Source organism: Coregonus clupeaformis, chromosome 29, assembly GCF_020615455.1.
Source record: "Coregonus clupeaformis isolate EN_2021a chromosome 29, ASM2061545v1, whole genome shotgun sequence".
NCBI classification, from domain to species: Eukaryota; Metazoa; Chordata; class Actinopteri; order Salmoniformes; family Salmonidae; genus Coregonus; species Coregonus clupeaformis.
This window is the reverse complement of record NC_059220.1, coordinates 63574658-63599800: the sequence shown is the minus strand read 5'-3', so window position 1 is coordinate 63599800 and position 25143 is coordinate 63574658. Positions and strand designations below refer to the sequence as shown.

General features: G+C 44.6%; 1 protein-coding gene across 1 annotated transcript in view; it reads right to left on the bottom strand.

Moving 5' to 3' along the window:
• Positions 1-3759: 3759 nt before the first annotated feature.
• LOC121572283 (zinc finger protein 704-like) overlaps positions 3760-25143 on the bottom strand; it is a 73119-nt gene continuing 51735 nt past the window's right edge. The window contains exons 4-9 of the mRNA XM_045209030.1: positions 13248-13498; positions 10264-10364; positions 9575-9866; positions 9109-9255; positions 5911-6008; positions 3760-5636 (exon numbers count right to left, since the gene is read on the bottom strand). Coding sequence (XP_045064965.1) covers positions 5522-5636; positions 5911-6008; positions 9109-9255; positions 9575-9866; positions 10264-10364; positions 13248-13498 — 1004 coding nt within the window. The 3' untranslated portion in view covers positions 3760-5521. The remainder of the gene's footprint in view (positions 5637-5910; positions 6009-9108; positions 9256-9574; positions 9867-10263; positions 10365-13247; positions 13499-25143) is intronic.

Below are 25143 nucleotides of genomic sequence, written 5' to 3'. Positions count from 1 at the left end.
CGTGTGGTAGCAGAGAGAACAGTCTATGACTTGGGTGGCTGGAGTCTTTGACAATTTTTTGGGCCTTCCTCTGACACCGCCTCGTATAGAGGTCCTGGATGGCAGGAAGTTTGGCCCCAGTGATATACTGGGCCGTACGTACCACCCTCTGTAGCGCCTTACGGTCAGATGCCAATCAGTTGCCATACCAAGCGATGATGAAACCAGTCAAGATGCTCTCATCCAGCTCTGTTCTGTTATTCCCCTAGGTTCCATTCATCCAGCTCTGTTCTGTTATTCCCCTAGGTACCATTCATCCAGCTCTGTTCTGTTATTCCCCTCGGTTCCATTCATCCAGCTCGGTTCTGTTATTCCCCCAGGTTCCATTCATCCAGCTCTGTTCTGTTGCACTGACTGATGTAAATAATGGATGATATCATTGAACCTGACGCCTTTAGTGAAATCAGGTGAACCATATAACCTAGTTTATTTAGTAGCATGACGGTTAAACACAGATACTCACAACTAGCTGAAAGGTATTTACATTTCAGGAAGACAAGGTAACGTAGGCTTATAGGGTGGATGTACACTTTATACAAGAAGAACTGGATCAAAACCTGCCTTCGCTGAATAATACTGTAGCTAACTATATGATAGGTATAAAGATATTAACTATTCCATGTAAACAACATTTTAGCCTATATTTCCACTTTATGTTCAGCACTATATTTGGTAGAATTGGAATGTGGTCGGTTGAAATCCACTGAAATAACCTCGCTACAACACATACATACAGTATGGTATAAACCAGAGGGCGAGGAAAATGACAGCTTTGGTGACGACACACCAAGTTCTCTGTTGAGAGACAAGAACTTGTCCAGTGTAAGAGGCCATAGAAATATAAAATATATTAAAGGGCATTATAGTGAAACAGCATTGGACAATAGTAGAACCTCCCCCCTATGTTCCCTGCTACCAGAGTACACAGCACCACTAAGGCTGACAATCTCCACACAACAACGGGGACATAGAAAAAATAATCTAGAATGCTTTTTTTAGAGTTCTATTTCTATGAACGAGGATACCGCTTATTAAACAACATTTTTTTTAAAGCACCACAGTGAGGTAAACAGGGCATCGCCATCAGATACCAGAGAGAGAACGTTGACAATAAACAAACCATTAGTCAACGTTAAAACAACGGAGTCCCGGGAGGGTTGACTCCTATGGGCTTAAATGTTGCCAGTCCTGTCATAACGAATAATATTTGTTATTGTTTTTAACAGAAGGAGGCGAGGTTGGAACAACCAAGTGTGGGGGGGGGGGCTTTGAAGCCACCGGTCGGCCATATTGGAACTCCCCAGTAAGAGCAGTCCATAGGAATGAATGGAATTCTACAGTATTTCAATTCAATGTTTCAAGGACAAAATTACATGTATTTAAGTATTTTTGTTGTTGTAGTGGGGACAGTAACATTACTACTCTAAAAATGATACTTTAAGGAAAATGTTTTTATACCTTTTTACATTTTAATTTGTAATGTTTAGCTCACATAACATAATTTAAAAGTTTGCATTAAGGTGTCTGTAATAGAATAAACGTGTCAAAAATGAATGTAGACGTTAATAAATGCATTTCTATATATTTTTATATATATATATATAAAAACAAAAAAATTACAATGGAGGAGGAATACAAAGATTGCTTTGTGGTGCCTTCAATACAGCGCCCCCTGTCAGTCATCCAGAGTTTATACACATCATTGGGCCAGACACTAGCCTAAGAGCTCACACACACACACACACACACACACACACACACACACACACACACAGAGAGCTGTCAGGTTGGAGCTGCTAGATATTATAGAGGGTTACCGTGTGTGTGTATGAGAGCATTTAGGCATCAGACTGTGGGGTTCACCTGCTGATACTATGTAACAAAACAAGCTTTCCTTGGTTCCAGAATGAAAGAATTATCCTCAGAGTTGCTGTTACAACATCCACTGTCTTCTTTCAGCAGAACATAAAAACAAAATAATAGTCATTTATAAAGGCAAAATAGTAGAAAAACAACAGCCAGATCCATCTCTTTCGCTTTAGATTTAAACATGTACTAAGAATATATAGATTTATCTCTAAACAACAACACGTCCACATAATACAATGCCAGTGAATTTTTTGATAATGGAAATACTGTTTTACTCTTAAAGAAACTTCAATGAAGAAATGACATAATATAAACACAATGACTTTGAAAGAGCGAGCTAGGCCATAGCTTGTTTACAACATCGGTTTAGCTTACAGCTGAATGAATGATAACCCTTAAAACTATCGTCACCCTTCTCCGCTTCCTACTGAACCTCTCTTGTTCATTGGGTGTCAGATAGATGTTTAGCTTTAAAGTGGAGAACATTTTACATCTACATAAGCATACTGATAAAAGACAAAAATAGAAAAGTGTTGAGTAAAATAAAGGGTAGTCCGATACAGTATAATCGAGGTGAGGAGGAAGATGTTTATATAGCTGGTGCTGGACTGTGTGTGTGTGTGTACGTCTTTGACCTTTGACCTGTGTTATATTGACCTTCATATAAGAGTATTAGGCTACGTCCCGATTCTCCACACTTCTCCCCATCATGGATTTATGATTGGTGTAAACATTGGCTGGAGAGAGTTTGCACCATTCATCAATTTCTGATCGGAAATGTGCAAGTACTCACTTTGGCAGAAGGGTGGAGAATCTGGATGCGGTGCGCAGCCTTAGATCAGCCAAGAGTGCCCAACCTAATGGCCAGAGAGATGGCTAGCTAGGTGACTACAGAGTGATTCATCCACCATGTACAGTAACGTCACTTCAAAGTGAGTAAACCATGTGACTTAGCATCATGCGTCCCAGCCAACCAGGTGGCCGGTCTCATCAGGAGGAAGTGGAGTGGGTGGAGTTAGACAGGTCCACAAAACCAATCAGCTAGCTGCACCAGTGGGTTGGCCTCTGCCAATCACACAGTTAAGCCTATCACAAAGCTTCTGACTACTTTAGTCGAGAGAGAGAGAGAGAGTGCTGTGCCTGCCCAGTTGGGGAGAGAGAGAGAGAAAGATGTAGAAAGAGATGTAGAGAGATGTAGAGAGAGAGAGAGAGAGAGTGAGTGCTGTGCCTACCCAGATGGAGAGAGAGAGTGTGAGTGAGTGAGTGCTGTGCCTACCCAGATGGAGAGAGAGAGTGTGAGTGAGTGCTGTGCCTACCCAGATGGAGAGAGAGAGTGAGTGCTGTGCCTACCCAGATGGAGAGAGAGTGTGAGTGAGTGAGTGCTGTGCCTACCCAGATGGAGAGAGAGAGTGTGAGTGAGTGAGTGCTGTGCCTACCCAGATGGAGAGAGAGAGTGTGAGAGAGTGAGTGCTGTGCCTACCCAGATGGAGAGAGAGAGTGTGAGTGAATGAGTGCTGTGCCTACCCAGATGGAGAGAGAGAGTGTGAGTGAGTGAGTGCTGTGCCTACCCAGATGGAGAGAGAGAGTGTGAGTGAGTGCTGTGCCTACCCAGATGGAGAGAGAGAGTGTGAGTGAGTGAGTGCTGTGCCTACCCAGATGGAGAGAGAGTGTGAGTGAGTGAGTGCTGTGCCTACCCAGATGGAGAGAGAGTGTGAGTGCAGTGAGTGCTGTGCCTACCCAGATGGAAAGAGAGAGTGTGAGTGAGTGAGTGCTGTGCCTACCCAGATGGAGAGAGAGAGTGTGAGTGAGTGAGTGCTGTGCCTACCCAGATGGAGAGAGAGTGTGAGTGCAGTGAGTGCTGTGCCTACCCAGATGGAGAGAGAGAGTGTGAGTGAGTGAGTGCTGTGCCTACCCAGATGGAGAGAGAGAGTGTGAGTGCAGTGCTAAAGGAGTGATGTTGGAGTGAAAGAAACCTCCCCTATTAACTCTAGGAGTAATGGCACAGTGCCTAGTGGGTAGGAATGGGCTGGACCGGCCACAGCATGGTGTTACTATCACTACTTTACCACTACTTCTCCCAAAGACCTGGAAGGTCAACACAGGACAGAGTAGGGTGAGATAGAGAGAGAGAGAGATATGTTCACCCCACCACAACACAAGATCACCCCCTGAGACACCTCACTCAATTTTGGTATTGAGCAGACCCTCCATCTTGTAGGTCACCTAGTGGCTTTGGTATAGCGTCCGTAGACAAAACATTAGTTCATATTCCCCTGATGGAAGATGGGGTGTAGAGGAGGAGGGTCGCTTGTATGTGGCACTGTTTTACGGCTGGACTAGCTGTCGGCTGCTTGGTTGTTTCAGCCCAAAGTGTGTCGGAGGGGTGTAACGTTTCCAAACACATTTGGAGTTGTTGGTGAGCAAAAACAGTCTTTGTTGTGGTTGCAAAACACCAAGAAGAATAGATACAGAGAAACAACAACATTAAAGAAAATGGCACGTACAAAAAACCTAACAAAACAAACTTTGGTTGCAGGTAGATATCATGTGACCAAACACCTCACTGTAAATAACTATATTTAAATGTGAGCTGCTGGTTTTGCTTTCGGTTGATCGACACCCCCTGAAAGAAAATTACCCTTATTAGCTTCAGTAAACTGGAGAGATAGATAGATGGATAGATAGATGGATAGATGGATAGATGGATAGATGGATAGGATGGAGGGATAGATGGAGGGATATATATATACATTACATTTGAGATAGAAAACGGTGTTGTCCTGTGTTGCTGTTTGTTGAATTGCTTGTTGTGATGCAGCGCTGTGGTGTGGGGCTCGTTGCTGCTGGCAATGTTAGTCTGTTCAGCACCCTGACTGGGTATTTGTTTTTGTTTTGGAATTTATCCATTTTCCCCCACCAGGGGGTGCTATCCACCCCTCCCTCTCCCCCTGCCGAGTCCAGACACAAGATACATTCCATGGGGTGAGGACGGGGCAGAGAGGGAGTAGAGAGATCCAGACTGTACAGTAGAAGAACCAGGATAGAACAGAGAGAAAGTGAGTGAGGAAAGAAGGGGTGTAGAAAACAAGATCTTTCCCCTCCTCTATTTTTTATTACAGCATTCTCCCAATGTATTTTTAAAAAAGGTCAGTCTTCTCCGTTTGAAAATAAGTTCATGAACAAAGGGAGCCTCTTTTGTGGTCCCTTCATGCCTGACCTGACCAACGTTCCTTTTAAAAACCAGAGCTGCTTTACAAAACATAGAAAGAAGAGAGACAACAAACTTAACATATAAAAAGCAGAAGGTTATTTTGGTGTTGTTGTTCTCTATAGAGCTGCGTGTTGGTTGCTGCTTCCGAGGTTGGAAGTCTTGGGAGGGACCTGGAGTTAACGTGGGATATACTCAGGACAGTAGTAGGCTCCACCCCCTTGGTCCTGCTGGGGTTGGTCGGGTTAGGGATGGGCCGGGTTGGGATGGAGTAGACCGAGGATTGGTTTTGGAGTGACGCATGCATAGGAAGGGAACAGAAAGGAACACCCCTGATTTCCATGGCGACGGGCAGGCAGCAACCCTCAGCGGTTGGTCGGTTACTTGGTTGGTTACTTGGTTGGTTCAGTCGGTAAATCTCTGGCAGGCTTTCTTCCATCGGCAGGCGGTGCACCACATGTCCCTGTTCTCCATCCCATACACTTTACGACACTTCTTACCCTCGCCACGGGACTTACGACTGGAGAGGGGAGAGATGAGGATATGGTGAAATATGGTTGTTATCATTGACTTGGTTTATAATGATAGACAAAACAACATCCAAAATGGTTGATTTAGTTTATGCAAGTGAAGAAAACATAAACAATGGTAATCTGGTAATTTGCTTAATTCCTAAACAAGACATGGTTGCTCTCTCTAAATTTGGATACAATATGGGTTTTTCCTGTGACTTCAGGATGCTCAAAGTTTCAGAGGTCATCAGTGAAAGGTCAGCTAGTAGAGTTCATCAGTACCTGAGTGAGCCAGTGGCTCTGGGAGGGGAGGAGAGGACTGCTATGGTCTGGGGCCGCTGCTCCCCAAAGCTCTGGGTCCGACCGTGAGTGGGAGAGGCCTGGAGAGAAACACAAGAGCTATCAGAGCACAGAGATCGACAGACAACTTTAATTTAGATACAGACACAAAACAACAGGCAACAAAAAAACAAGTCCATATTATGGCAAGAACACCTCAAATAAGCAAAGAGAAATGACAGTCCATCATTACTTTAACACATGAAGGTCAGTCAATAAGGAACATTTCAAGAACTTTGATAGTTTCTACAAGTGCCGCCGCAGTGGTCTAAGGCACTGCATCGCAGTGCTAGCTGTGCCACTAGAGATCCTGGTTCGAATCCAGGCTCTGTCGTAGCCGGCCGCGACCGGGAGACCCATGGGGCGGCGCACAATTGGCCCAGCGTCGTCCAGGGTAGGGGAGGGAATGGTCGGCAGGGATGTAGAGCATGGCGTTTGCAACGCCAGGGTTGTGGGTTCGATTCCCACGGGGGGTATGAAAAATAAAAAAAATAATGTATGCACTCACTAACTAAGTCGCTCTGGATAAGAGCATCTGCTAAATGACTAAAATGTAAAATGTAAAAATGTAACAACTGGTATGCTTGAGAGGCAGACACATGCATGTGAGGTTGTATTGTTGTGCGTGTTGTGTTTTCAGTTCTGCCCACAAATGTTCTATAGGATTGATGTCAGGGCTTTGTGATGGCCACTCAAATACCTTGACTTTATTGTCCTTAAGCCATGTTGCCACAACTTTGGAAGTATGCTTGGGGTCATTGTCCATTTGGAAGACCCATTTGCGACCAAGCTTTAACTTCCTGACTGATGTCTTGAGATGTTGCTTCCACATAATTTTCATTCCTCATGATGCCATCTATTTTGTGAAGTGCATCAGTCCCTCCTGCAGCAAAGCACCCCCACAGCATGATGCTGCCACCCCCGTGCCTCACGATTGGGATGGTGTTCTTATGCTTGCAAGCATCCCCCTTTTTCCTCCAAACATAATGATGGTCATTATGGCCAAACAGTTCTATTTTTGTTTCATCAGACCAGAGGACATTTCTCCAAAAAGTATGATCTTTGTCCCCATGTGCAGTTGCAAACCGTAGTCTGGCTTTTTTATGGCGGTTTTGGAGCAGTGGCTTCTTCCTTGCTGAGCGGCCTTTTACGTTATGTCGATCAGGACTTGTTTTACTGTGGATATAGAAACTTTTGTACCTGTTTCCTCCAGCATCTTCACAAGGTCATTTGCTGTTGTTCTGGGATTGATTTGCACTTTTCGCACCAAAGCACGTTAATCTCTAGGAGACAGAACGCGTCTCCTTCCTGAGCGGTATGACGGCTGCGTGGTCCCATGGTGTTTATACTTGCGTACTATTGTTTGTACAGATGAACGTGGTACCTTCAGGCATTTGGAAATTGCTCCTAAGGATGAACCAGACTTGTGGAGGTCTACAAATTTCTTTCTGAGGTCTTGGCTGATTTCTTTAGATTTTCCCACGATGTCAAGCAAAGAGGCACTGAGTTTGAAGGTAGGCCTTGAAATACATCCACAGGTACACCTCAAATTGACTCAAATGATGTCAATTAGCCTATCAGAAGCTTCTAAAGCCATGACATCATTTTCTGGAATTTTCCAAGCTGTTTAAAGGCACAGTCAACTTAGTGTATGTAAACTTCTGACCCACTGGAATTGTGATACAGTGAATTATAAGTGAAATAATCTGTCTGTAAACAATTGTTGGAAAAATTACTTGTGTCATGCACAAAGTAGATGTCCTAACCGACTTGCCAAAACTATAGTTTGTTAACAAGAAATGTGTGGAGTGGTTGAAAAACAAGTTTTAATGACTCCAACCTAAGTGAATGTAAACTTCCGACTTCAACTGTATGTACATGTAGGTAGGGGTAAAGTGACTAGGCAATCAGGATAGACAATAAACAGAGTAGCAGCAGCGTATGTGATGAGTGTGAAAGTGTGAGTGTGTGTGTGTTGGAGTGTCAGTGTAGTATGTGTGAGGGGGTAGCCATTTGATTAACAGTAGCAGCAGTGTATGTGATGAGACAAAAGTGCAAAAAGGGTCAATGCAGAAAGTCCAGGTAGCTATTTGGTTACCTACAGTATTTAACTAACTATTTAGCAGTCTTATGGCTTGGGGGTAGAAGCTGTTCAGGAGCATTTTGGTCCCAGACTTGGCGCTCCGGTAACGCTTGCCGCGCAGTAGCAGAGAGAACAGTCTATGACTTGGGTGGCAAGAGTCTTTTTTTAGGGCCTTCCTCTGACACCGCCTGGTATAGAGGTCCTGGATAGCAGGGAGCTTGGCCCCAGTGATGTACTGGGCTGTACACACTACCCTCTGTAGCGCCTTGCGGTCGGATACCAAGCAGTTGCCATACCAAGTGCTGATGCAGCCAGTCAAGATGCTCTCAATGGTGCAGCTGTTTAACTTATTAAGGATCTGAGGGCCCATGCCAAATCTTTTCAGCCTCCTGAGGGGAAAAGGGCGTTGTTGTGCCCTCTTCACGACTGTGTTGGTGTGTTTGGACCATGATAGATCCTTAGTGATGTGGGCACCGAGGAACTTGAAGCTCTCAACCCGCTCCACTACAGCCCTGTCGATGTGAATGGGGGTGTGCTCGGCCCTCCATTTCCTGTAGTCCGCGATCAGCTTCTTTGTCTTGCTGACGGTGAAGGAGAGGTTGTTGTCCACACTGCCAGGTCTCTGACCTCCTCCCTTTAGGCTGTCTCATCGTCTTCGGTGATCAGTCCTACCACTGTCGTGTCGTCTGCAAACGTAATAATGGTGTTGGAGTCATGCCTGGCCATGCATTCGTGGGTGAACAGGGAGTACAGGAGGGGACTAAGCATGCTCCCCTGAGGGGCCCCCGTGTTGAGGATCAGCGTGGCAGATGTGTTGTTGCCTCACCCCCTGGGGTCGGCCCGTCAGGAAGTCCAGGATCCAGTTGTAGAGGGAGGTGTTTAGTCCCAGGGTCCTTAGCTTAAAGATGAGCTTTGAGGGCACTATGGTGTTGAACGCTGAGCTGTGGTCAATGAACAGCATTCTCACGTAGGTGTTCCTTTAGTCCAGTCGGGAAAGGGCAGTGTGGAGTGCAATAGAGATTGAGTCAACTGTGGAGCTGTTGGGGCGGTATACTCACAGCGGTGCCAGTGAAGGTGACAGGAGGTGACTGCCAGGAGATGCTGAAGTTGGCGCTACTGCTGAGGGTGAAGGAGTTGGAGGCAGCAGAGTCTGGGCCAGAGTCAGAGCCTGACCCAGTGGAGGGGATGGTGACTGGAGATGTGGCCTGGAAAGGGGAGGGGAGGGACAGCAACAAGTCACGAGGCAGTCACACCTTTAAAGAACAGTGTATAGCACACAAACACACCACACCACACAGTGAGTCAATTAATAAATAAATAAATTAATTAATTAATTAACCAATCAACCAATATGTCAGTCATTCAATCAATCAATTAACCAACAAATCAATCAATCAACCAACCAATAAGAGTCAATCAAGCACTTAATCAACGAAAATGTATCTGTACAGTGTCTTTAGTAAATACTGTAATACTGCTACTTAAGATATCAGTAGGCGTGGCCAGTGTGGGCGTGTCTCTCACTTGGTAGGCATGGTCGGTGTGGATGAGGTAGAGGGCGCTGGGGGCGGAGCGACTGAGGGGCGTGGTGTTGGAGTGGGCGTGGCTGTGGTTCTCCTTGTTCCTACTGGACCCCTTACTGCCCTCTGCAGGGGGTCGTCTGTGGCGGTCATGGGGAGGAGGGACGGGGGACAGCACGGAGGGGGAGACGGGGGACAGGCTGCTCAGACCGTCAGCCACTGAGTCTGTGTTGAGTTTAATCTCTGAGTAGTAGAAATCCTCCTCTCCGTCACTGCAGTCAGAGTCACAGTTACGCCTGGGAGAGAGCGATGGGTTAAAATTAGGCCTTGTCATTACAGAGAAATTAGGATTGGACCAGATTGCTGATCTGTGTGATAACATTGTTCTGTTCCATCCTCATTTCTCCCTGGCCTGTCACACTGAGCCAAAATGAGGAAATGTTACCGTGGTGATAATCCCACCGGATTGAATCTGCTGTTGTGCTTTGACAAAGGCCATCGAGAGGAGAGGCCTCTCTTATCTCTCACTGGAGGGGGTCAAAAGTTGGATGTGTGTGTGTTTGCGTGCATGTGTGTGTGTGTGAGAGAGAGAGAGGGGATAAAAGAGAGAGCAAGAGACAAAAAGAGTGTGAGAAAGAGAGAGAGACTGAGTGAGCGTGCCTCTGTGTATAACCATGTGTGTGTGTGTGTTACCCCAGGTGAACGGTCCTGACGTGTCTCTGTATCCCAGCAGCCGAGCTCAGAACCTTCCCACAGTTCTTCCACAGACACTTGAACATCACCTTCATGGAGTTCTGGACATTACACACGGGGGGGTGAGAGAGAGGGGGAGAGAAAGAGAGAGAGAGAGGGAGAGGGAGAGAGAGAGCAACGTTGAACACCAGCCACTTCACCCTTTTCTCACACACAATACGTGCATGAACTCACACACACTACTCTGCTCTGTACCATTTCTCACACAACCTGTCCTCTGTAATTACAACATGGCCCTCATAGGACAATTGCTTCCGAGCAGCAGCTTTCAGATAATAATAATAAATACCATTTAGCTTTTATCCAAATCCACTTGCAGTCAGTCATGCTTGCATACATTTTACGCATGGGTGGTCCCGGGAATTGAACCCACTACCCTGACGTTCCAAACGCCATGCTCTATCAACTGAGCTACTAAGGACCACATGACCAGATAGGGGAGGGTGTGTGTATATGTGTGTGTGTGTGTGTGTGTGTGTGTGTGTGTCTGTCCAGTTCAAAGCCGTCAGTCCTTTATGATGGGGGTCACGTTGCCCCTCGTCAGTCCTTTATGATGGGGGTCACGTTGCCCCTCGTCAGTCCTTTATGATGGGGGTCACGTTGCCCCTCGTCAGTCCTTTATGATGGGGGTCACGTTGCCCCTCGTCAGTCCTTTATGATGGGGGTCACGCTGCCCTCGTCAGTCCTTTGTGATGGGGGTCACGTTGCCCCTCGTCAGTCCTTTATGATGGGGGTCATGTTGCCCCTCGTCAGTCCTTTATGATGGGGGTCACGTTGCCCCTCGTCAGTCCTTTATGATGGGGGTCACGTTGCCCCTCGTCAGTCCTTTATGATGGGGGTCACGTTGCCCCTCGTCAGTCCTTTATGATGGGGGTCATGTGGCCGTCTATTTGCCCATTGTTCAGGGCATTCCTTTATTTAAATTTTATTTTTTATGTTACATTCCAGAGCGACTTACAAGAGCAATTAGGGTTAAGTGCCTTGCTCAAGGGCACGTCGGCATATTTTTCACCTAGTCGGCTCAGGGATTCGAACCAGCAACCTTCAGGTTACTGGCCCAACGCTCTTAGCCGCTTGGCTACCTGCCGCCCTATTGACAACAAAATGTGTTTTTTTTGTCCTTGGGTAACAAAGCCCTGTGAAGTCCCCCATGCCAGCAGCACACAGTTAATTAAAAGAGAGAGTTGAGAAAGAACAGCATTGTCTTTGGCTCAGAGGAGGAAGAGAAGAGCAGCACTAGATTCTGGTTGGCCTGGGTGATGATTTCACATGCAACCTCGGCACCGTTTATTAGCTAAGGGGGAAGTGTTATGAAAAGATGCGGTGACTTGTTTCAGAAGCCAGTATGGGGAGTTGGGTGACTGAAGTTGTTTATTACCAACACTAGGTAATTTGAAAAGTGGAACTTAAGAATTTATAAAAACAGTATTTTAGCAGCGTTTACACAGGCAGCAAAATTCGGATATTTTTTCACTAAGTGGTCTTTTGACCAATCAGATTGGGTAAAATATCCAAACTGGACTGCCTGTGTAAACACAGCCAAAGTGAGATTAGTCTTGGAGTTAAAAATAGATCAAGACTAAGACAGAAGATATCCAAATCTGGAAGACTTTTATTGCACCGTTTATTGCATGGCTGTCCTCAAATCCAACTAATACTCTGATGAAGACTCCTCCTGACTTCATCTCTCTACCATTCTCTCAGTATCTCTCCCCCTCTACCATCCTCTCCCTCTGTCGGTCTCCATCTCTCCGTATATCCCCCCCTCCCCCTCCTTTCTCTCTCTCCCTCCATCCTCTCATTCTTTAGAATCAGTAGCCAATTCAGAGATATCCCCAGAGATATCCCCAGAGATATCCTATTGATCTGATGGGAGAAAAGACCTGCTTCACAATCTTCCTGTTTTCCAGTGAAGATATTAAAATAATTAATTTAAATTAATTATAATTATGCTTATGTGTGGCTGTAGAGTAAATGACTGGAACTGCATCTGGTGTGTGTGTGTGTGTGTGTGTGTGTGTGTGTGTGTGCTTGGAATTGACAGCTACACAACACACAAGAGCAAGCCCTTGCTTCACCATCCAATAATTCTGAGACGGCATCGCCACGTGTGTGAGGATCAGTCCCTAATTCTACCTCAGTCAGCACGTCACCTCCCAATGTCCCTTTGAGTTCAGGAAGGAGAAGGTACTACAGTGGCTAGCTAGCAACATGTCCAAAACAAGTGCAGGACCTGCCTTCTTTTGAGACATCCTATTTGTCTTGCCAAGATCATTATACTGCAGTACAACTACTTCTTAAATCAACCTACTACCATTTCAAAATGAACAACCTCAGTCAGTGTACAGGGCAGCAGGTAGCCTGGCGGTTAGGAGCGTTGGGCGAGTAAACGAAAGGTTGCTGGATTGAAATCTGTCGTTCTGCCCTTGAGCAAGGCAATTAACCCTAATTGCTCCAGGGTCTCCGTCAATAATGGCTGATCCCCTGGCTGTGACCACATTCTAAAGGTGTCTCAGGGGGAGTGGGATGTGCAAAAAACACATTTCCATTTCACACCACACACCTGTACAGGTTACCCACTTGTACATACAGTGACACAGGACTATAGAATCAGTATATTATTACAGTCAGTCAGAACTGATTACAACATTGATCTGATATAGTTTTTGTTCTGTGAGGTCCTCAAAGAATCACAACAAGATGTTGTAAAATGTTTTATGGTTAGCCTATGGTTATCCTACAGCTATTCTATGGTTATTCTATGGTTATACTATGGTTATCCTACAGTTACCCTATGGCTATCCTATAGCTATTCTATGGTTATACTATGGTTATTCTTTGGTTATTCTTTGGGTTATCCAGTTTATCCACTTGAGTGGCTGGAATTGTATTTTTAGCTAGATTTAATTGAACTGTCTACCCACCTTGCGCTTGCGTGGGATTGGTTCGTCGAAGAGCAGGCTGCTGCCGTCCTGTTCGTCGATGGTGTCGTCGGGGGGCGGGCCGTTGATGCTGGGCATACGGAAGAGCTTGAAGCTGTCTGCGGAAAGCGGTGGGGAGGGGGTGGACGGGTTGGACTGGTCACTAGGCCCGCTCCAGCTCCAATAGCCACTACTGCTGTAACTGGAGGGGGTGAAGCCTCCACCACTGTCCTTCCACGAGCCATTCAGACCCTCTGGAGAGGGGAGAGAGAGACAGAAAAGTACTCAAACTTATTTTATTATTATAGTCCTCTCAGCGACAATTTTCACTGTTTTCAGGGAGTCGTGAGACTAGAGTTGCAAAACTACAAGTAATTTATCAAAGTTACCAGAATGTTCAGTAATTGTGGCACTTAACAGGTAATTATGGCAATCTATGGTAACTTTGGTAATTTATACTTGAATAACTTATTTAAAAATGCAGTGTTTTGCCTATATGCATTTAGCAGCGGCACACCATCGCTGCTAAATCATGGCCGTCCACTGCAAAATATAATATATATACCCCAGGAGAATTGCAGGAAACTAGCTTTAAAACTGTAAATTCTTCTCTCTGCCCCATGGCAAAATGTGTAGAATTGCAGTAAATTTGCTTTTAAATATCTAAAACTGCGCCATTGGCCACGCCCACTACCATCAGCAATAAACCCTCCTTTGCAACCCTACCTGGGACCCATCAGTGATAAACCCTCCTTGAAAACCCTACCTGGGACCATCATATGCATCAGAAACAAATGCATCTACCAACTTTGAATGTTTGCAGTTGTTTTGAGTGGCAAAACAAACAAGACCTCATTTACAGTTGATTCACTCCAGGGACTAAGTTTAGAGGCCTTGTGAGTCATATTATGTACACTATAGCAGATGAAGAGGAAGTCTCCTTTACATTTCCCAGTGGTAACCCACTCAATACTTCAAATTCAATCTGAAGTTGAAGATTGAAAAGAGAGCTCAAAAGACAACACTCAGCTTCTCTTGGTGGGAAAGCTGCACTCATAGAGATAGATAGTTTCTATCGCTACAGCTGCACTAGTCCACATCATCATCATCATGAGTCAGGACCCAACCTCAGCAAAGGAATATGCATATGAAACGGGAAATGGTTAACCAAAAACAACTTTGTCAGTTCGTTCAGAGTGCAGCAATAGACCTTTTGCACAACGTAGCAACGCCCACTTCCCCTCAACTTCCTACCCGATACATAGCGTCCTCTCAGCCTGATTGTAGCCATACTACACTTGAAGTCGCTCGTTTTATCATTAATATACTGAGGTAATCAGTATATTAATATAATCAGATTTCTATTTATTGTGTCTTTTTTTGTCTCTTAGCTAGCTATTAACACGCTAACTAGTAAGGTGGCTAGTAATTAGCCAACGCCCACCTCCCTTACCAACCATGGCACTGTTTTACACAAGGTGCTTGCAAGAGCTCCCAAAGATAACAGTGACGGATGTACATCGTCTGGCCAAGACAAGTAGCAAAGCACTGACCTCCAAGTTGGAAAAAGGATATATATATATATATATATATATACACACACAGTGGGGAGAACAAGTATTTGATACACTGCCGATTTTGCAGGTTTTCCTACTTACAAAGCATGTAGAGGTCTGTAATTTTTATCATAGGTACACTTCAACTGTGAGAGACAGAATCTAAAACAAAAATCCAGAAAATCACATTGTATGATTTTTAAGTAATTAATTTGCATTTTATTGCATGACATAAGTATTTGATACATCAGAAAAGCAGAACTTAATATTTGGTACAGAAACCTTTGTTTGCAATTACAGAGATCATACGTTTCCTGTAGGTCTTGACCAGGTTTGCACAAACTGCAGCAGGGATTTTGGCCCACTCCTCCATACAGACCTTCTCCAGATCCTTCAGGTTTCGGGGGCTGTCGCTGGGCACATACGGACTTTCAGCTCCCCTCCAAAGATTTTCTATTGGGTTCCGGTCTGGAGACTGGCTAGGCCACTCCAGGACCTTGAGATGCTTCTTACGGAGCCACTCCTTAGTTGCCCTGGCTGTGTGTTTTGGGTCATTGTCATGCTGGAAGACCCAGCCACGACCCATCTTCAATGCTCTTACTGAGGGAAGGAGGTTGTTGGCCAAGATCTCGCGATACATGGCCCCATCCATCCTCCCCTCAATACGGTGCAGTCGTCCTGTCCCCTTTGCAGAAAAGCATCCCCAAAGAATGATGTTTCCACCTCCATGCTTCACGGTTGGGATGGTGTTCTTGGGGTTGTACTCATCCTTCTTCTTCCTCCAAACACGGCGAGTGGAGTTTAGACCAAAAGCTCTATTTATGTCTCATCAGACCACATGACCTTCTCCCATTCCTCCTCTGGATCATCCAGATGGTCATTGGCAAACTTCAGACGGGCCTGGACATGCGCTGGCTTGAGCAGGGGGGACCTTGCGTGCGCTGCAGGATTTTAATCCATGACGGCGTAGTGTGTTACTAATGCTTTTCTTTGAGACTGTGGTCCCAGCTCTCTTCAGGTCATTGACCAGGTCCTGCCGTGTAGTTCTGGGCTGATCCCTCACCTTCCTCATGATCATTGATGCCCCACGAGGTGAGATCTTGCATGGAGCCCCAGACCGAGGGTGATTGACCGTCATCTTGAACTTCTTCCATTTTCTAATAATTGCGCCAACAGTTGTTGCCTTCTCACCAAGCTGCTTGCCTATTGTCCTGTAGCCCATCCCAGCCTTGTGCAGGTCTACAATTTTATCCCTGATGTCCTTACACAGCTCTCTCGGTCTTGGCCATTGTGGAGAGGTTGGAGTCTGTTTGATTGAGTGTGTGGACAGGTGTCTTTTATACAGGTAACGAGTTCAAACAGGTGCAATTAATACAGGTAATGAGTGGAGAACAGGAGGGCTTCTTAAAGAAAAACTAACAGGTCTGTGAGAGCCGGAATTCTTACTGGTTGGTAGGTGATCAAATACTTATGTCATGCAATAAAATGCATATTAATTACTTAAAAATCATACAATGTGATTTTCTGGATTTTTGTTTTAGATTCCATCTCTCACAGTTGAAGTGTACCTATGATAAAAAATTACAGACCTCTACAGGCTTTGTAAGTAGGAAAACCTGCAAAATCGGCAGTGTATCAAATACTTGTTCTCCCCACTGTGTATATATACAGTGGGGAAAAAAAGTATTTAGTCAGCCACCAATTGTGCAAGTTCTCCCACTTAAAAAGATGAGAGAGGCCTGTAATTTTCATCATAGGTACACGTCAACTATGACAGACAAAATGAGATTTTTTTTCTCCAGAAAATCACATTGTAGGATTTTTAATGAATTTATTTGCAAATTATGGTGGAAAATAAGTATTTGGTCAATAACAAAAGTTTCTCAATACTTTGTTATATACCCTTTGTTGGCAATGACACAGGTCAAACGTTTTCTGTAAGTCTTCACAAGGTTTTCAAGCACACTGTTGCTGGTATTTTGGCCCATTCCTCCATGCAGATCTCCTCTAGAGCAGTGATGTTTTGGGGCTGTCGCTGGGCAACACAGACTTTCAACTCCCTCCAAAGATTTTCTATGCGGTTGAGATCTGGAGACTGGCTAGGCCACTCCAGGACCTTGAAATGCTTCTTACGAAGCCACTCCTTCGTTGCCCGGGCGGTGTGTTTGGGATCATTGTCATGCTGAAAGACCCAGCCACGTTTCATCTTCAATGCCCTTGCTGATGGAGGGAGGTTTTCACTCAAAATCTCACGATACATGGCCCCATTCATTCTTTCCTTTACACGTGTTACGAACCCCGTGGCTTAACACGTCTAGGGTGGATGGAGAAGAGACCCGTAACATAATTCATGCAAATTAGAATGATGACATGGAACAGTGAGAACAAAAACTACACGACAACCATAAACTACCGTCAAACATAAAAGGTTTATTTTTAAACACACGGTAAAGGTTTGGGAAAAAGGGCTGAGCAGGACCCAAGAAATGAAACAATAGTGTAAAACACCCCTAAACTGATCTTGCCTGCCTCATGTTTCCATATCAGATGACGAAGCGTCTCAGCATCCAGTTAGAATCCTTAGAGATACTGGTGCGGCGCAGTCGTTCATACTATCTGATGTGTTGCCCTTGTCCAATAATACATATTGTGGTTCCAGTGTGTTAGTACAAGGAATTGAAATGGGATTCGTCCCAGTGCCATTGCACTTTGTGAACGTACACTCTGAGTTAGTCAGTGGAGTGTTCAGAGTTGGCGTCGTCCCTATGTTGCCAGTAAAAGGTGTGACATTTATAATGGGCAACGATATTGCCGGAGGAAAGGTGATACCCGTATTGGAGGTATTGGATAAAAGTGACCAGTCTCTCTCCGAGGAGCTGGCACAGGGTTATCCAGATGTGTTCCCCGCTTGTGCTGTCACACGTGCTCAAGCACGACAAGTGGGTGACGTGATAGATTTGTCGAACACGATTCTATTCAGAGAGTGTGACCCAGAGGATAGTTTGGGTGCTACGCCAACTCTGAACACTCCACTGACTAACTCAGAGTGTACGTTCACAAAGTGCAATGGCACTGGGACGAATCCCATTTCAATTCCTTGTACTAACACACTGGAACCACAATATGTATTATTGGACAAGGGCAACACATCAGATAGTATGAACGACTGCGCCGCACCAGTATCTTTAAGGATTCTAACTGGACGCTGAGACGCTTCGTCATCTGATATGGAAACAAACCCCTCAAAAATGAACGGTTCATAACTGTGATCTGGGACAGGGACTTTCAAACCACATTCACTATGAGGCCTCCGTCTTGATTCCGGCCTTACAACCGTACGAATCAGCCCAACAACCGTTGGCGGCGTGGCGTGCTGAGGCATCCCCTGTTTGCGTTTAAGCAGAAAGCAATCATTAACCATATGTCCCACCTTATGACAATAGAAACAGTGACGCACATCTTTTGGGCGTGCTGGATGTACTGCTGGTCGACTAGGACTAAAAGTTAACAACTCTACAATATGGTTAATGATTGCTTTCTGCTTAAACGCAAAAAGGGGATGCCTCTGTTTCAAAATCTCACGATACATGGCCCCATTCATTCTTTCCTTTACACGGATCAGTCGTCCTGGTCCCTTTGCAGAAAAACAGCCCCAAAGCATGATGTTTCCACCCCCATGCTTCACAGTAGGTATGGTGTTCTTTGGATGCAACTCAGCATTCTTTGTCCTCCAAACACGACGAGTTGAGTTTTTACCAAAAAGTTCTATTTTGGTTTCATCTGACCATATGACATTCTCCCAATCCTCTTCTGGATCATCCAAATGCACTCTAGCAAACTTCAGACGGGCCTGGACATGTACTGGCTTAAGCAGGGGGACACGTCTGGCACTGCAGGATGAGTCCCTGGCGGCGTAGTGTGTTACTGATGGTAGGCTTTGTTACTTTGGTCCCAGCTCTCTGCAGGTCATTCACTAGGTCCCCCGTGTGGTTCTGGGATTTTTGCTCACCGTTCTTGTGATCATTTTGACCCCACGGGTGAGATCTTGCGTGAAGCCCCAGATCGAGGGAGATTATCAGTGGTCTTGTATGTCTTCCATTTCCTAATAATTGCTCCCACAGTTGATTTCTTCAAACTAAGCTGCTTACCTATTGCAGATTCAGTCTTCCCAGCCTGGTGCAGGTCTACAATTTTGTTTCTGGTGTCCTTTGACAGCTCTTTGGTCTTGGCCATAGTGGAGTTTGGAGTGTGACTGTTTGAGGTTGTGGACAGGTGTCTTTTATACTGATAACAAGTTCAAACAGGTGCCATTAATACAGGTAACGAGTGGAGGACAGAGGAGCCTCTTAAAGAAGAAGTTCTATCTATCTATCTATCTATATATATATATATATATATATATATCATATACATATATACACATATACATACACATAAATACATATCCTTAAAAAATATATATTTCCCTTTATTACTTTCCAACCCCACCACCCCTTCCCTAATTGGAGTAAACTAGTGAACAACAACGCTTAGGCCTCTACTTCCAGTTATACATAATATATACATTTTATGGACAAAGTCAATTTTACAATAATTCTATTTAGATTGTTTTTACTCCTGAACTTCCTCTACCCCAACCTCTCTGATCATTCCCATGATGTCCATCCGGTTTGCTTCTATAAGCCATATCTTTCTAACTGTGCTCCTTCACAAAAGCTCTCAACCTATAACCTATATACTTATTATGGACACAGTATGCTTTACATTAGTTATCTTGTTGTTATTAGTTGTTGTTATTAGTCCCATCCTTCAGCTCCATTCAACACCTCCCATCTATCTCTTAACACCATCCATATTGGATTTCTATTTGCCATATATTTTTCAACTGTACTGTGATGTTTCACAAAAGTTCTGAACCCTTCTATTCTCATTGTTTCTACAGATTGTAAATTGAAAATAAACATTTTTGCTAAAAGTATTATTATATTATTGATCGATTGACAATGACTTTTCAGATCACCCAGTAGTGCTATCTGCAGGGTTAGCTCCAGGTAAATATTGCAATCCTTCAGCCATTCCTGGACCTGTGACCAAAAACAAGCTACAAAATGGACAGTACCAAAACAAATGATCTAATGATTCTGTCTCTTCGCAGCAAAATCTGCAGAGCTGGGAAGATTGTATCCCCCATATAAATAACATTCTATCGGTAGCAAGAATTTTGTATAATAATTTAAATTGAAAAATTATATGTTTTGAATCCGGCGTCGTTTTGCGTATCAGTTCATAAACACTATGCCATGGAATCGGTACGTATAAAATCTCTTCCCAACTATTTTGCAATCTATATGGGACGGCTGTCAATCCTTTGGTCCTTAAATTAAACTGGTATACTTTTTTATTTATCACAATTTTCTTTAACCAATTATGTTCTTTAATGCAGGGCCGACAGACAAGTTCCTTACTTTTCCCCATTCCACTTTCCTCTTCCATTTTTGCTGTAATGCTACAATTATTTGGTTGTAATTTTGGGTAGAGCAGACATTTCCATATGTTTTGCGACATAACTCCACCAGTCCTACCTATGATATCATTTACGAAGATTATACCTATATATGTTCTGTCGTTTCTGGAAGATTAGATTGAAATTGCAACCAACTTTCTATGGCTTGTTTTAGAAATAGTGATATTTGGGAGATGATTTCCTTTTCAAATAACTGAAAGTGAGAGGTTGTAATCTGAATAAAGGGAAAAAGGCCATTCTTGAACATGGGGTGAGACAATCTTACTAATTTGCTAGAGAACCAGTTTGGATTTAAGTATAACTTTTGTATGACTGAAGCTTTTAGTGATAGGTCTAATGCTTTAATATTTAATAATTTCTGTCCTCCGAATTCATATTCATTATACACTGCTCAAAAAAATAAAGGGAACACTTAAACACAATGTAACTCCAAGTCAATCACACTTCTGTGAAATCAAACTGTCCACTTAGGAAGCAACACTGATTGACAATACATTTCACATGCTGTTGTGCAAATGGAATAGACAACAGGTGGAAATTATAGGCAATTAGCAAGACACCCCCAATAAAGGACTGGTTTTGCAAGTGGTGACCACAGACCACTTCTCAGTTCCTATGCTTCCTGGCTGATGTTTTGGTCACTTTTGAATGCTGGCGGTGCTTTCACTCTAGTGGTAGCATGAGACGGAGTCTACAACCTACACAAGTGGCTCAGGTAGTGCAGCTCATCCAGGATGGCACATCAATGCAAGCTGTGGCAAGAAGGTTTGCTGTGTCTGTCAGCGTAGTGTCCAGAGCATGGAGGCGCTACCAGGAGACAGGCCAGTACATCAGGAGACGTGGAGGAGGCCGTAGGAGGGCAACAACCCAGCAGCAGGACTGCTACCTCCGCCTTTGTGCAAGGAGGAGCAGGAGGAGCACTGCCAGAGCCCTGCAAAATGACCTCCAGCAGGCCACAAATGTGCATGTGTCTGCTCAAACGGTCAGAAACAGACTCCATGAGGGTGGTATGAGGGCTCGACGTCCACAGGTGGGGGTTGTGCTTACAGCCCAACACCGTGCAGGACATTTGGCATTTGCCAGAGAACACCAAGATTGGCAAATTCGCCACTGGCGCCCTGTGCTCTTCACAGATGAAAGCAGGTTCACACTGAGCACGTGACAGAGTCTGGAGACGCCGTGGAGAACGTTCTGCTGCCTGCAACATCCTCCAGCATGACCGGTTTGGCGGTGGGTCAGTCATGGTGTGGGGTGGCATTTCTTTGGGGGCCGCACAGCCCTCCATGTGCTCACCAGAGGTAGCCTGACTGCCATTAGGTACCGAGATGAGATCCTCAGACCCCTTGTGAGACCATATGCTGGTGCGGTTGGCCCTGGGTTCCTCCTAATGCAAGACAATGCTAGACCTCATGTGGCTGGAGTGTGTCAGCAGTTCCTGCAAGAGGAAGGCATTGATGCTATGGACTGGCCCGCCCATTCCCCAGACCTGAATCCAATTGAGCACATCTGGGACATCATGTCTCGCTCCATCCACCAACGCCACGTTGCACCACAGACTGTCCAGGAGTTGGCGGATGCTTTAGTCCAGGTCTGGGAGGAGATCCCTCAGGAGACCATCCGCCACCTCATCAGGAGCATGCCCAGGCGTTGTAGGGAGGTCATACAGGCACGTGGAGGCCACACACACTACTGAGCCTCATTTTGACTTGTTTTAAGGACATTACATCAAAGTTGGATCAGCCTGTAGTGTGGTTTTCCACTTTAATTTTGAGGGTGACTCCAAATCCAGACCTCCATGGGTTGATACATTTGATTTCCATTGATAATTTTTGTGTGATTTTGTTGTCAGCACATTCAACTATGTAAAGAAAAAAGTATTTCATAAGATTATTTCATTCATTCAGATCTAGGATGTGTTGTTTAAGTGTTCCCTTTATTTTTTTGAGCAGTGTATTATCTCCAATGTATCGTCCATGTAAAAAAAACTTGTCTGATTAGAATGAAAAATGTCCGACAATACCTTTTTAATTCTATGCGCTATACATTTAGCTAGAATTTTTGCATCACAACAGTGAAGTGTAAGGGGCCTCCAATTTTTTAAATGGACTGGATGTTTATATTTCCCACTTGTATCCTGTTTCAGTAATAATGAAATCAGACCTTCTTCTTGAGTGTCTGATAATCTACCATTTACATAGGAGTTGTTAAAACATGCTAATAACGGTCCTCTGAGTATATCAAAAAAGGTTTGGTATACCTCGACTGGTATGCCATCCAACCCTGGAGTTTTTAATTGCATCCAGAAGTTCCTCCTAATTTCACCTTCACATTAGTCTTTCTGTATGTTTAGCCAAGTTGCCTATCAGACCAGACAAGGACGTTTACTCAAAGCTGTAACGTAGTTTAAGACATGCCTTTTACAGTAGCTAGCTAACATTATGATTGCTCATTCTTTTTATTCAAAACCGTTTCGAACAGGGACAAAGTGACAGTAGAGGTCAGCATAAGGGCTTGCTGCTACAGGTCCATGAGGACAAATGAGAAACCACACAGTATGAGTGTAGGGTGAAAAGTCAGCTGTTTGTGACACACTACAAGCCGGTTACACAGTCAGAGATGAAACCTAGTCTTAGACTAAGAAGTTCCTGTCAATGGAGATCTGCATTAAGAGGCATCGCTTAGTCTAGGACTAGGCTTAACCCATGTATGAAACCGTTCTTATTGTAGTAATTGTTCAGTCGTCTTCCTTGCTGTAAGCTCTGTTATGTTGGACGCATTAGATTAAATTTAAACAAGGCCATATACCCTTATTAGAAAAGTTTAAACCCGTATTGCTGTAATGAATTTAGTGGCTGTTGCATGTTGAGCCAGTCACTTCTGTTTGCTGGTCGTGACACATGTTGAGTGATTTTATAGTCTAATCATGTTCTTTTTATATCCCCACGTAGGTTGGACTGAAGCCCTCTGAGCCAATAACAATGACACAACATCACTGTTCATGTGTTGCTGGCACAGAATTACGCATCCACACAGTCGCATTACTATTCCAGTCTGCACACTATTCCCAGATGGGAACACCAGTCGTCCCACCTGTGCACAGCTGCACAGAGGCCGAGCAGCAGTGGCATAAGCCAAGGACTACGGTATGTTTTAATAGCTATACCACATATCAACATCATATGGTTGTAATCACATCATAATGCTAAGAACTGATTGAATGAAAACTGAAATTGTCTCATTATTAGATTTAGAACAGTGCTCTTGTACTCTTTTTACAGGGTCTGAAACCTGGGCCATTAGGCAAAATGACCATCACCAAACCCACCAAGAAACGCATGGCAGAAGGAGGGATGAGGTGAGTATTCCCTAATAGCCACTATAGTAGGTAGTAGCTGGTCATGTCCTATTACACTTTGACTATAAAACATTTCAGGTGGTTTCAAGTACATTGTTTAGATTGGCTAACCACAGCGGCTGCTTTGCTTTGCTTTGCAGAAGTACACTCTACAGCGCCCTTCTCGGGCCGCTCCCTGACCTCTCAGTTCTCCAGATAGAAGAGGCATACAATAACTTTGACCCTCTATCCAAGCCATTGATCTGCAGCATGGGGATGTCTGCTGAACAGCTTGTAGTCGACTAGCACTTTGGAAAGGTACAGGTGGGGAGCCTTCTGTCTTACCAGCAGCCTCCAATCACAACGTGACACATAGTTCACCATAAGGAGACACCACCATTCCCTTCACTGCCCCTGGATGGCTACAGACTGGAGAGCAACTTTCAAGGCTGCACATTTGTGCTCAGTGAAGAAGACCAGCTTCACATAGAGTCTCTTCAGGTGAGCATCGCAACAGCCCATAAAATAGAGGAAGCTACTAGAGAACAGAGTGCTGTCTCCGACTGGCAGGTGCTCCAGAAACCAAGACTGACCTCGTCACGGTTCCGAGAGGCTTGCCATGTGAGAGGGCTGACATCCGCAGGCAATCTAGCTGAAAGGATCATCAAAAGCACAGCACCAACAGCTGACATGAAGAGGGGACTGGAGTTGGAGATGGAAGCAGCCAGTGACTACTGCAAGATGCAGAATGTCAACTTCTCACCCTGTGGCCTCATCATACATCCTGACGTCTCCCTCGGCTTGCCTCTTCTCCTGATGGCCTGGTCTACGACCCTCTCGAGTATCCACCTTTTGGCCTAGTTGAGATTAAGAACCCGAACGTAAAGGGTTTTGTGGATTGCAAGTCCGTTCACATGCATAACGGTGAACCTTCCCTGAAGAGGCAGCATTCCTACTGCTGGCAAGTTCAAGGTCAGCTCTACATCACTGGGTTGGAGTGGTGTGACTTTGTTGTCTGTGCGCTTGAGGACATTCTGGTCGAGAGAATAAATAGAGACCCAGTGGTGTTCTCACTAATTAGAGAGAAGGGTGACTGGTACTACTTACATGTGTACATGCAAAAGTTCTTAGGCAGGAAACACTAAATAACTACGGACAGGCTCCTTTATCTTTCAATTAATGAAAGAGAAACAAACCAACAAATCTGTCTGTGCCATCAATTAATTCATTAATTAATCATTTAAAATAATTCAGTTAAATGTTTTCTGTTCTCTTGTCACTGTAAATAAAAACTAATTTGCAACATTTTGTGTTTGGAGTATAAGCAGTGGTGTTTATTATCAATAAATGGACTACAGGGTGTTAGACAATGTAGAGGGTCACAGCAAAAAAAAAAGGAAAGATGCATTGCAGCAGTAGCTCATTGCTCCTTGGCCCATGCCTTCACAAGAGGCCCACACTGGTCGTTTGTGAGAAGGCAAGCCA